The sequence below is a fragment of the Cloeon dipterum genome, chromosome 1 (genome assembly GCF_949628265.1).
Source record: "Cloeon dipterum chromosome 1, ieCloDipt1.1, whole genome shotgun sequence".
In the NCBI taxonomy this organism is placed as follows: Eukaryota; Metazoa; Arthropoda; class Insecta; order Ephemeroptera; family Baetidae; genus Cloeon; species Cloeon dipterum.
Window position 1 is genome coordinate 17,551,852 of NC_088786.1, and position 12,058 is coordinate 17,563,909.

General features: G+C 37.2%; 3 protein-coding genes and 1 long non-coding RNA gene across 8 annotated transcripts in view; 3 read left to right on the forward strand and 1 right to left on the reverse strand.

Annotated features, from left to right (window-relative positions):
* Positions 1 to 505: 505 nt before the first annotated feature.
* LOC135948074 (uncharacterized) lies at positions 506 to 2,612 on the forward strand. Its single transcript, XM_065497141.1, has 6 exons — positions 506 to 608; positions 729 to 796; positions 1,250 to 1,421; positions 1,476 to 1,674; positions 1,741 to 2,376; positions 2,435 to 2,612. The coding sequence occupies exons 1-6, from the start codon at positions 555 to 557 to the stop codon at positions 2,524 to 2,526; spliced, it is 1,221 nt and encodes a 406-aa protein (XP_065353213.1). The 5' UTR covers positions 506 to 554; the 3' UTR covers positions 2,527 to 2,612.
* Positions 2,613 to 9,205: 6,593 nt separating this feature from the next.
* Positions 9,206 to 10,590, forward strand: LOC135943147 (uncharacterized). Its single transcript, XM_065489613.1, has 5 exons — positions 9,206 to 9,266; positions 9,319 to 9,368; positions 9,421 to 9,586; positions 9,721 to 9,880; positions 9,936 to 10,590. Exons 1-5 carry the CDS (start codon positions 9,207 to 9,209, stop codon positions 10,022 to 10,024), a joined length of 525 nt encoding a protein of 174 aa, XP_065345685.1. The 5' UTR covers position 9,206; the 3' UTR covers positions 10,025 to 10,590.
* LOC135943231 (uncharacterized) lies at positions 9,226 to 11,524 on the reverse strand. The gene is made up of 3 exons (XR_010575182.1): positions 11,292 to 11,524; positions 9,455 to 9,554; positions 9,226 to 9,361 (listed from the first exon to the last, which is right to left on the reverse strand). It is a non-coding gene; the product is annotated as an uncharacterized LOC135943231 (long non-coding RNA).
* Positions 11,525 to 11,671: 147 nt separating this feature from the next.
* The window catches only part of LOC135942763 (protein couch potato-like), a 70,931-nt gene continuing 70,544 nt past the window's right edge, over positions 11,672 to 12,058 (forward strand). For all 5 annotated transcript variants that reach the window (XM_065489105.1, XM_065489337.1, XM_065489257.1 and 2 more), the window contains exon 1: positions 11,672 to 11,831. The gene's annotated coding sequence lies outside the window, so the exon portion shown is untranslated. The remainder of the gene's footprint in view (positions 11,832 to 12,058) is intronic.

Here is a 12,058-nt window from a genome sequence, read left to right on the forward strand (position 1 = left end):
TAGAATGCCGACAGTAAAACATAAGGAGAAGATGCGATTTAAATTAGTTTCCGGGGCTATCAGCACGATTGTATGGTGCCAACACAGATATACAATTTTAAAAGGTAAAGATGGAAGTAAAAAATTAATATAGACCGCAGTGCACTCCAATTGATTCTGTGATTGTTCTGCTTGCGCAACTTCTCGTCCTGACCTTACAAGCCATTTTTACAATTTTTAAATCTTTTTCATTCTTAATCGGTCAAGGCAAATTTCCATAACCACCCGCGCGAACGGGTAAATTGGAGTAAAAAAATAAAGAATTAGTTTATGGTGTATAATATGTTAATTAAAATAGAATTTCTTTTTATAAACTATAAGCACGTAATAACTGAGGAAATATTGCATGCGATGTTTCAAGTTTGCCCCTTCCTGAGCTGTAAAAAGTTGGTGCCTTGTCGTTTTCAGGTAATTTATTTTACACTCCCACCATAATTTTCCCTTCTATTCTCTATTCTCTGCCAATTCACCCGAATGTGACTGCCTTTGTCACAACTCGAAAACTGAACGCCGAAATGCTTGAAACTAAGAAACCTTTGCTGGTGTTATGCATCAAAATTGCCGTGATCGTAAGTAGCATTCTTTTAATTTTAGAAAGTTCATGAAAATTTCTTTAAAATAAAGCACACCAGCTGGCATTTTGATTTTTCTGTGCGTAAATTAAATCTCTCTTTCGCTATTTTCGGTAGGTTCAATGCTTGGTATTTGCCATGGGGAATTTGGAGATGGAATACATTGACATCTACGACATCAAAAGGTATTCTGTCACACACCAAAATATAAAATATTCTATCGAATTGATAGAGGGCAATAACTGAATATTAATATGACTGTCGGAAACAATATGCAGTGGGTCTTGACAATTTGTTTTACTATGTGCAATAATCAAAAGAGGACTATGCCTGAATTTGAAATTTTTCTCCAAATTTTTAGCTTTTATTGAGCATATTTTCTTGTCAGATTTTGATTTCTCTCGTCAAGATCTACCACTTTTTGGGGAAACTCTTTATTGTGAAATAAAAATTAGATTTCAAGTATTGAGACAGAGTCCTCAACATTTGAAAAGCATGCTATCTTTCCAGTGGAACTACTTTAAATAATTTTTATAATCCGCATATAGGGATTACTTTTGGCGGCAACAAGATTTTTCTGGAATTTTGCAGCATATATCCTCTTTTTTGTGGCGCGTACTAATTTGTTCCCGTTCCAGCTATCAATGCCCTGATGGAGGCCTTCAGCTCCACCCGAAAAATTGCCACGCAGTGATTCTTTGCGTTGAATCATTAGAAACGGCAGAATTTGTGCCCACTGCTGCTGTTCAGTGCCCACGAGGCTATTCCATTGACAAATCGACATTGCTATGCGAGCCTGAGGCCGATATTGTGAGATTTTGAACCGTATTTTTTCTAATCTAAAGAATAATCTTGCGTATAAAGACTCCAATGTGTGAAACTGCTAGAGGTAACTCGTCGGTGACCTCTCTAGAGTTGCAAATAGAAGATGAAGGCGTTATCATGCCACGCTTTGATACTTGTGTAGCTCGTGGCGCCGTCTGCATCGACTGCTATCGCATTGCTTATTGTTTTTGGCAGGGATTGCAACCAACATTGATTAAATTTTGCAAGAACTTATATGGTAACAAACAGATTCCTTATAAAATGAGAAAACCTCTAAAATTTCATCTTTTATCGGTCAAATTAGCAAACAAACCAGCGTGTAACAAGGCCTCAGACGCAGCACTTACAGGAAGTTGTGGAGCGACGTTCACTCAGGCTAACTGTCCAACAACGACATCGTCGACATCAACTTCTACAAGTACTTCAACATCAAGTTCTACAAGTACTTCGACTTCCACTTCGACGTCAAGTTCTACAAGTACTTCCACTTCCACTTCTACATCAAGCTCTACTAGTACTTCGACTTCCACTTCGACGTCAAGTTCAACAAGTACTTCAACGTCTACTTCCACGTCAAGCTCAACAAGTACTTCAACGTCTACTTCCACGTCAAGCTCAACAAGTACTTCAACGTCTACTTCCACGTCAAGCTCAACAAGTACTTCAACGTCTACTTCAACGTCAAGCTCAACAAGTACTTCAACGTCTACTTCAACGTCCAGCTCCACCAGTACTTCAACGTCTACTTCTACATCAAGCTCTACTAGTACTTCAACCTCCACTTCAACGTCAAGCTCGACAAGTACTTCAACTTCCACGACGACTTCGCCACACCCGTGTCCAAGACGTGGCGCGGTTTGCACTGGTTGCGGCACCATTGCTCACTGTTTTTGGCCCTACACTCAACCTCAGATGCACAGAAATTGCTCCTCCTTTTACCGTAAGCCTAGAAATCTCTGTTGGTTCGGAGTTAAGTCCTTAATCTGATTTAATTACAGCTGGCCGGCCCTACTGTTCCGTCGAGTCGACAAACACCGAGCACATCGCTTTTTGTTCTGCTGATATAACTAAAGCGCCGAGGTGTAATTGAGCGCAGTTTCCAAAATTACACCTGAGAAGAAAAATTTTCTTGCATATTTGCTTTCTTTGATCCTAAATAAGTAAATAAATAATACCGAAAAAGACGTTCAAAATTTATATAACTTTTGATAACTTAAATAAATTAATAATTTGACAGCGAGAGAAATCGAACATGTTTCAGTCATGAAAATTAGACGGCTCCTGCTACCAGACTGCTGTTGTTTTTCATATTTGCTTTAGAGTTAATATAGTCTTGAAAATTCCATAATTTTGGGGGCTATTCTATTTCAGAAAGCATGATTATGAAGATCAAATGAATTAAATTTAAACATTTCATGCGAATCCCACTCAAATAGCAGGAAACAAATTTTTAAGTAGGAGACTAAATTTCTTCGAGTTGAATCGTTCTGTCGATCGCTACATTAAAATTAATCATTGTTTCCGTGCTTCCAAATCATTTGTGATGGCTCTGGTTGTCGTAGTGACCGCGCTTTCCAAACACAACGCGCATGATCGGCCTGCTGGTTTGTGCTTGAGGTGCAATAAAAAGCAACTGGATTCCTTCGTCACAAGCACACCATTGAAATTCTGCCTGCGACTCGATGAACCAACGTTAAGAACGAGAGAGACTCTCGCGACCTGATAAGATTAGCCGAAGAGGAGGAATAAATCAAACGAGACGATGCATAGCGATCCCGATTTATTGGCCGCGATAAGCCACCAATATGGTAAATTCGAAGCTGCAATTATGCAAAACGATCTATCTGGGTTACCGAAAAAATACGAAAATTGTATTCAGGTTAGAAAACACGCATCCAGCGCAGAGGGTATGCAACGCCTTCCAACACACGCGTCCAGCGAGTTGCATACCATGCGCCACACACTTTCCCCTTGAATGAATAATAATGTAAAAATTTTAAGACACTACAAACTGCCATATCATATCCTGAAATATGGTCGAATTTCAATAAACTGAACATTATATTTTAATCTGCTCCGCAAGACGAATCGAATGATGTGCGATTTTAATAGTTTCGCAAAAGTTCGCGATTTTTCCATAATTTTCCGCCAAAAACATGTTCTGAGAAGATCACACGCAAAATTGTAACGGCTTTTCAAGTAGAGATTCAATTTTTCTAGGATAGTTTTCATAAAATTATGCTTTTTTGTGGGTTGCATAATATATATATACCTTGTTGGAAAATACTTGTCAATTTTAATAACGGCTTTCCCGAGAATTTAGGGAGAGGAAATTTTCCATAACTTTAAAACTGCGAACATTTTCCATTAGCTTCAAACAGCTTCAATTGAATTGCATGTGCGCTGTTTAAGTCTGCCGCTCGCTTCATAAACTAGTCTCATTTCGTGCGCGATTGTGCACGCAGGAAATAATGATAGCAGAGTGCTTCCGGTAATTGTCCTATGCGCTCAAGCGTTCCTCCGCATCAACACATTATCGCGCACCAAAGCTGTTACTCGACCGCTGTGAATGAATTGCAGGCAGACTTTGCAAAAAGCGCCCGAGAGCATATGCCACTTGCATGACCAGGGTTCAATGCGAATCCATTTTTTCAAGACTTGGGATAATCTGCAGGAAGAGGAATCAAAGCAAACAATTTAATCGACGGGGTGTTAGTTTTAAATGCGGTTGGGTTAAGGAATAAAAGGAACACTTTTTGTGTAACTTAATGTTACGTGTCTATACGGAAGACTTTTTATCATTTTAGTTTTTAATTGGCTTCCTTTGCACCAATGAGACATGTCCACACCGCTCACTTTTATCTCTCTTATCATTGTGTGCACAATAAAATGTTGGACGAGTTAAAAAAGAAAATTTATAATTTATTCTGGTTCAATATCAGAGAGATATGATCGCTTTGAATGCTTTGAAAACCACTTTTTATACAATTTCGAGTTTATTTTACAAGCATTATTTTGCTTAAAAGCTATAAATTTCTGGGAATTTTCTTTGCACAAAATTTAATTTATAATAAATGATTTTTAATTAAATATTTAATTTCTTTTGGCCACCTCTCTGTTATTTCTAAATAAAAGGAAAGTTAGTTAAATATCGATTTGAACCAACTTATTATTATTGTTCGATTCAAGTATTAAATGCTAAGATATTTTGTGAGCAAATACTCGACTTTCTTTAATTTATTTTTTGTCCCGCATTTCCACAATAACATTGGCAATTTTACCGGAAAAATGTGAATACTTCAAGTGTAATCAAATCTGTAACAATATAGTTTTATGGAGTGTAGAATTCCATTGAAATTCATCGAGAAAACCACCTGAATTTGACATACAAGAAAAATAATGTAATGAAAAGGCAATAATAACTTAAAAAGTAATTTTTTCGTCAGAAAATCGACCTGAAAGATGGGTAAATATAACAGTAAAAATTGGCTCGAAACCCGTCTTATTGGAGCTGTACCAAGCCGTCTGCAAAACTCCACCCAAATTAAAAAATCGGTGAAAGAAAACTAATTTCCCCATGGTTTTCGATTGTTTTTAGGGGCGTTTCATTTTCCACGTTCAACGGGTTCTCCCCATTTCTAAGCCGCTTAATAACAAGCTTTTACAAAAATTCAATCATAAAACACAGGATAAGAGAGACGCACGCGGCGCCGCATTTTTACGATTAATAATAATACCAGAATCGCGTGCCGGCCCATTATTTTTATTAAGCGACAAAAAGTCCTCACAAAAGGGTTCGCATGTCACCAAAATATTTCCCAGCGGCCATTTCTTTTTCCCCGGAGAGGGTGGGGCGACACCGTTTTCACCAGCCAAGACCGACGGGTGCGTGTACCGAACATTTTATACGTGTATGCTGTTATTACTGTGTGTGTACGTAAGCATGCACCCAGGCCAGCCACCAGCCACGTGTTTGCCCGCAATCATTATAAATTTTGCCTGCAACGATAACCAACAACTCCCTGATGTGTGTGCGCGCTTATGCAAACGTGCGCGAGGCCTGCCTCCCCGCAACTGGGACAAAATTAACATGGCGATTGCCGCCGCTGGACGCCGAGAGAACCGATATTTCCAATAAAACATGCCATTTGCACTTGATTGCTTTTGCCATAACCCATAAGCTCCAAGTTGACCTGAAAGAGAATGACATAAATTTTCTTGTTATTTCCTTTCCATTTATTGAACATAAAATGTTAACGTGATCTTAAAATTCAGGATTGAAATAATTATTTATAATTAAAAAAAAACAATCACAATTTTCCTCTTTATTCTGGCAAAACTTTCCACTCCCCCATTTTCCCAAAAAGCATTATTTTCAATCGATTCGTCTCGCTGAGCAGATTCCAAATGATTGTTTATTGGAATGAGAGCAACTTTCAAGAAACGACGGCAAGATTTCTTTGTACGATTTTATAACTCAAATTGTTTCCTTTCAAAAGTAATATTTTACTCAAAAATCTATCGACGAATGAAATTAAAGAAGTTTTTTCCTATGAGAACGTAACTTTTGAGTAGAACAGTTTTTTCAAGAATATAATTTAAATTTTTGGGTTTGATTTCAAGATTACTTGTAGGCTATGATCTTTAGGAGTCAGAAAATAACAGATATTTATCTGATCGATGTAGCAAAAATCTAAGAATAATTTATAAAACCTGATGAATTCATAAGTCTAGACTTGGTACATGCACTGCATTTTTTCTTAATTATTTAAGATGACAAATTGAGATTGCTCCTCTACTCTCATTGCTAAATAATTTTTTATATTCTAGCAACAACGAAAAGAGGAAACAGAAAAATGCAAGAGACTGCATGTGCGTGTTTCGTTTTGGTGTTTGGCGTCGAGATTTGACGTTGGATGCGCGGGCGGGCGCGGACAACAAAATAATTGGTGCTCACTGCCGCTCGGCACTTCCGTTTCCGTGAATTATTACCGAGGAGGCAACAAACAATATATAAATATAAACTGACCGCACCCTAAATAAAACGCAATTACATCTGCACTGAGCATGACGAAAACGAAAGAGAACGAAGCAGAGAGATCAGTGTGATGCCGTCATCGCGCGCATCATCATCAACGCCTCGGCGAAAAATTGCGCCACTGTCACTATGACTAATCGAGGGTGAAAAATGAATCGAATTTTTCACCCGCCCTTCATGAAGAGTAGACAGAAAATGAACAATGCATCGTTACACCTATCAGTTGCTTCAAGAAGATGGATTGAAAAATAAAAAATATTGAAATTTTTTGTCATTCTGTACCCAAGTGTAAATTTGATCTAAAATGGAAATTATGATAAGTTACTAGTCGTTTAGAAGTATAATAAAACAATTTATATTAACTTTTTCTTTTTCTCCTCCATTTTACTCTATAAATTTCCTAAACAAAATAGGAAGAGAGTTAGTTTCAATTAAAGTTTTGAGTATGAAATTAAAATTTATGAAAAATTATTGCAACTTTAAATACTCTCTAAAACTTGGGGTCGAGTAAAAATATCCAGTTTGAAATTTTAATTTATGAGAAAATCGGCTCCTAAGTTTGCATGCTAATCACGCGGTTAGCACTGTCTCCCTTATGTAAAATTACGAATTATTTCATCATGAGGGACGTTTATTTCTTAACACGCACACCGTTGGATAGATCGCAATAAAGGAATCGGAAACAAGTGAAAAATCATTGACAGACCACTATTGATTAATATAAAAAGATAAAAAATAATTTGATTTCACTTTTTTTGGATTGTAAATGAATATTTAACTAGAGTCTAAATGAGAGGGAGTAAACCCGTCGTTTCGTCTCGAGATGCATGCTCTTCCCTTCTGATTCATAACAGCCTCCTTTTTAACTTTGTAATTAAGATCTGACGAGCATCATCTGTAAATCTTTCAAATCGTCCTTCTCTTCTCAGTCTGTCAGCTGAGGTGAGCAGAGGACGAGTAAAATGTTCTGTTGCATCGTGTCAGCCGCGCCTGCATAAAACATTCAACGTTATTGAGCGGGTTAGACTGAGTAAAAACGAGCCAACCCCTTTCCTCTTACGTAATGCGATGACTTGCTTCGTGCTAACACTGGCTCACTCAGAGTTAGTGCGACAATACTCAGTCATTTTCGTTCAAAATGCAATTTTTCCTTCTTTATAGGTCAACATTTTACAAACAAGAAATTGTTACTTTTCCCCAAAAAATATATCAGAAAAAGGTGTAGAGCTGCGCGTTTCAATCAAATATTTTTCTCAAAACAATTTACTATTGTAATGGAATTTGCCGGGTATCATACATTGCTCTAAAAATATATAAATATGTGTCCTAAATTGAGTCTATTGAAATAGCCTATAAATCATCTCAAAAAGAGACATGAACGTGTACTTTTAAATCGTTTTATTTAGCAGAAAATCATTAAATTACTAGACTATTTTTTATTTTAACAGGAATTAAAATCTTATACGCGACTCTACAAGTAAAAATCAAGAAATTAAGGAATTGTAATGAGTTATCTAATTTTTCCTTTGCAGTGTTTCACTTCTTTTCCTTTAGTTCTGCCTGGCTCAAATGTTTCTGGCACCGTACTAATAAGCAACCCTTGTCGGACTTAAATTAAATCACCATAGAAAGTTGATGGGATTTCTTTAAGTTTTGCATAAATACATTCACAAATTATGACTTATTGTCTCTAAAAAAACTGTCTGTGGTACATGTGTCTATTATCGAAAATATACCTTTTACCAGCTAGGTATTATACTTCCATCACCACCAACTTGCAGGCTACTTCTGACTAACTCATGTGGCCAACTTGATTGCATCTGCTAAAAATTTAGAGAGTAACATTAGCATACGAAAGATCTGGTTTCAAGGATAATTTATAAGATAGTAAATATTTACGACTGTATTAAATTAATTGAATTGGAAATTTTATTTAAATTTAATTTAAGACTTCTAGGAGGAAAAAATTGGAGTGCATTCTTGCTGATTTTAAGGGCAAGTAGGGTGCTGCGTTTTAGAAAGGAGCGTGCGGTGGCTGGTTGCAGCAGGGCGGGCACCGAAGGGCAAATCAGTCATTATGCCACCGCAGGGAGCAAGCATTGTGCTCCTCCGAGCCGCGCGTTTACTTGCTTAACTCCATAATGTAAATTTATGTGTTTTTATCAGGCTCTTGTTGATTCGTGGCTCTCCTACGGCGGCAGATGAAAACGTGTGCTCTTAATTATTCTGCCGAGCATGCACTTTCACATTATTAATAAACAACGTCTGCGAGGGAGGCTGCTTCTGTTTCCGAGACTTCACTCTTGAAAATTAATTTTTGACACTGTGCGCTGCTTAAATTTCTTGAAAGAGAAAAACTTTAAGTTTTTTTTTTTAGCATTTTTTGTTGCAATATCATTTTCCCTCTTTAATGAGATAGCTACACAAAGCGCAATGAATCATGCATGATGTGTGTGTTTTTTTTAATTTGCACGCAAAGTTACTGTTTATCTTTCTGCGATTTTGACTGAAAATGGTGCCAAAAAACTTTGAATCGTTGGAAATGGAAACATAATTTTGATTCAGACCTAACTCATTAATAATTTTGCAAGTGTTTGGGGATTTTTTTAAATCAAAAGGAATATAATATATCTAGAAATGATTGCATTTTAAATTTATGTCAACACGGAAAGTGATTAGTGGTATATAACCCCACCACAGTTTTTAAGAATGCATAAAGGGTGGTGTGAGCCATGTCACCTCATTCCAACATGGCACAACTCGGTCTTCTTGTGTTTCTTGCAACTCTCTTGGTTAGTGAATTTGCAGAATTTTCCTCTTAAAAGTTAAAAATTTAATTGATAGGTGTGCCATGGGTACAAGCGGCTCCCTCTTGGACGTCTTCTCTCTGAAAAGTATTTGTCGTTTAATATATTTTCTCTACAAATGCTCCAAATTTCGACTCAGGCATCGATGCGATGGAGTCGGCATGCAGCCTCACCCGCACAACTGCCGCGCTGCTCTGTTGTGTGGAGCAAACGATGCCGGCGAATTCGTTCCTCAGGTGGCAGTTCCTTGCCCACTTAGACAAGCGTTCAGTACTGCAACCAACACTTGCGAATTAGCCGAAAAGGTACCTGTTACATGTCAAACGATATTATTTTAATCTGAAATGTAGTTATATGCACTGGTAAGCAGCGAGCTGTTTAGACAACAGCGATTTGCAATTTTGTTAAACAATACAAAAATAATGCTGATTTTTCGCAGGTTCCAGACTGTAATTCGAAGAATTCCAAAAGGGTCATCAGCAAAGCAGCAAGGGCCACGTGCTCAGGCCGAGGTACTGTCTGCGTGGATTGTAATACGGTTGGATTTTGTTTCGGGGCTGACTCTGAACCATTCCGTACATTTACCTGCCCCACGAGAGGTAAGATGAAATTTTACTTCTAAAATGGTAACAATATTATAATCCTTTCATTTAGGTGATACAGTTAAATACTGCAACACAAATTCTGCAACTGTCGCATACTGCGGCTCTTATGTCAGCGGAGAATCTTGCCCGTCTAAATAAGCAAATTAATTTATTATTCTCCGCTTGAGTGAGACAACACAAAATTTGGAAGCGCGTTATCCGATTACATCTTTAAATGTTTTCAACTCTTTTTGAATTTTATTGAATAAAATCATTATCCTTTTCAAATTCCTCAATAGCTGACAAAGTGACAGAATTATTTTTTCTTCTTGAATTTACCTGGTTAATTTAAAATTTTTACTGGAAAAAATATCAATTTTCAAGGAATTTTATTGTGGTTTCTTTAAAACTATGGAAAATGTAGGAGAACTGTTTTATAAGTACAATGTTGTGAACAATGCAAATTATGTATGGCTTTGAAATTTAAACGCTTTTCTCTAAAATTGGCGGTGATTTTTAGACAAGTTATTTGCTAAGTAAAATGGATGATTTTCAGTTTGACAATTTTCGGCAAAATTCACCTGTCTTTGACACTTGATGTAACACGATCTAAATTTTAAAGGAAAACTCATTTTTTTTATGAAAACTATTTTTTACAATTTATTGGTTTGATGGAGATTTTGTTAAATAAATCTGAGACAAGTTATTTAAAAACCTAATATGAACTGATTTGTTTGGTTTAAAAAAAAAACTGGAAAATTTTTCTGCACTTAACTATACCACAATGGTACAGATGGAGTGCCCTTATTTTAATTTCTAAACGAGTCCAAAAACATATTTCATGGTGCCTCTTTTATTTTTACAACTTTAAAAACAATGAACAATTTCACGGTTTTAGGCGGTATTAAGTGTGGTTCAAATGTATTGAAACTGCATGATTCGTGCTCATTTCAGGGTTCCGTGACAATTTGTTTAGAAAAAATGATCGTCTTAATTTAAAAGGCTTACATATTTGTGAGTCAGCCAACCAAAATTATTTGAAATTTAATGAACTGTATAATATACAGACATATAGTTTTGATAATTTCACTGAACTTTTTAGTAAACGAAGTCTAGAATCTTAATTGAAACTCTCAAATCCAGTAACACTAAAAGTAAAAGATCGATTAATTAATTAAATGAAACTGCTTAATAGGTGTAAAAATATCTAGATATATTTCTCATAATATTAAGTTTTTGATGGAAAAAAATTAATCTTTTAATCCTATATCTCTTCTTTTTCTTTTTATAGAGTCATGATTTCTAGTTTAAAATTTGGAGTTTATTTCGATTCAATCCGTTTAAAAGTTAACGCAAAAAACGATCTTAATTCGCTATATTCAGCCATCGTAGTGGCGTGTAAAATAACAATATTATTATTTCTTACTTGTCTGGTGCTCTGTAAAACGGTTTCGCCCGAAACGAAGTGCCGCCGGCACCCGCATAGCCCCAGCTGCACCCCTATGCCACGACAACAATGCAAGGTGCTCAACAATGCGGTGCGAAAGACAATAGAGACGGGCGAGTGCGGGCAGCGGCGCCGAGGAGGCGCTGGCGTCGCCGCTCGGGCCGTCCGTGAGTCACGGCAGCGAGCAGTTTGATATCGGAGCAGCGAAAGAAAATAAAATAATAAAAAAGCGGCGGCAGGCAGCGTGATGTTGTTACGCTTGGTGGCGTGAGTAGCGGAAGAGCCAAGGTAAAAAACGCAGGTGGTGGTGGCGATGTCGTTTTTGTGTTGGCGCAGCGCTCGCTCGTTCGTTCGCCTGCCCGCCCGCCCGCCTGCCTCGCCTGCCTGCCGGTCACTCAGTCAGTCAGTCGGTGGATCGCACGAGCAGCGAACAGCACCTTTCTCTCCTGCACACCTCGCACACGCAGCAGTGACCATTGTTCAGCCCGCACACCACAGGCCATGAGACAATAGCTAAAGGTTTGCACACACATTTTTTATTTTTAAATATATTTACCCAAAATTATTTAATTGTTTAGTAAGGTTGGGGAAATTTCAAAAGAGCACTGGAAATTCCAGCTCGATTTAATTAGAGCAATTATTTTATCGGTAGTGTAGTATAGTTTTGATAGGCAGGCGTTTCAGCATTTATTTTATAAATTCTACCTATTAGTTCTACATCACACCAAGAGTTTTTCATTTTAGGA

Excerpts from the sequence above, each read along its gene's own strand:
- LOC135948074 (XM_065497141.1), top strand. The coding sequence starts at position 555 with ATGCTTGAAACTAAGAAACCTTTGCTGGTGTTATGCATCAAAATTGCC. Across the intron at positions 797-1,249 it reads GACATCTACGACATCAAAAG|CTATCAATGCCCTGATGGAG; the intron begins GTATTCTGTCAC and ends TTCCCGTTCCAG. Across the intron at positions 1,422-1,475 it reads GCGAGCCTGAGGCCGATATT|ACTCCAATGTGTGAAACTGC; the intron begins GTGAGATTTTGA and ends TTGCGTATAAAG.
- LOC135943147 (XM_065489613.1), top strand. The coding sequence starts at position 9,207 with ATGTCACCTCATTCCAACATGGCACAACTCGGTCTTCTTGTGTTTCTT. Across the intron at positions 9,267-9,318 it reads TGTTTCTTGCAACTCTCTTG|GTGTGCCATGGGTACAAGCG; the intron begins GTTAGTGAATTT and ends TTTAATTGATAG. Across the intron at positions 9,369-9,420 it reads GGACGTCTTCTCTCTGAAAA|GCATCGATGCGATGGAGTCG; the intron begins GTATTTGTCGTT and ends ATTTCGACTCAG.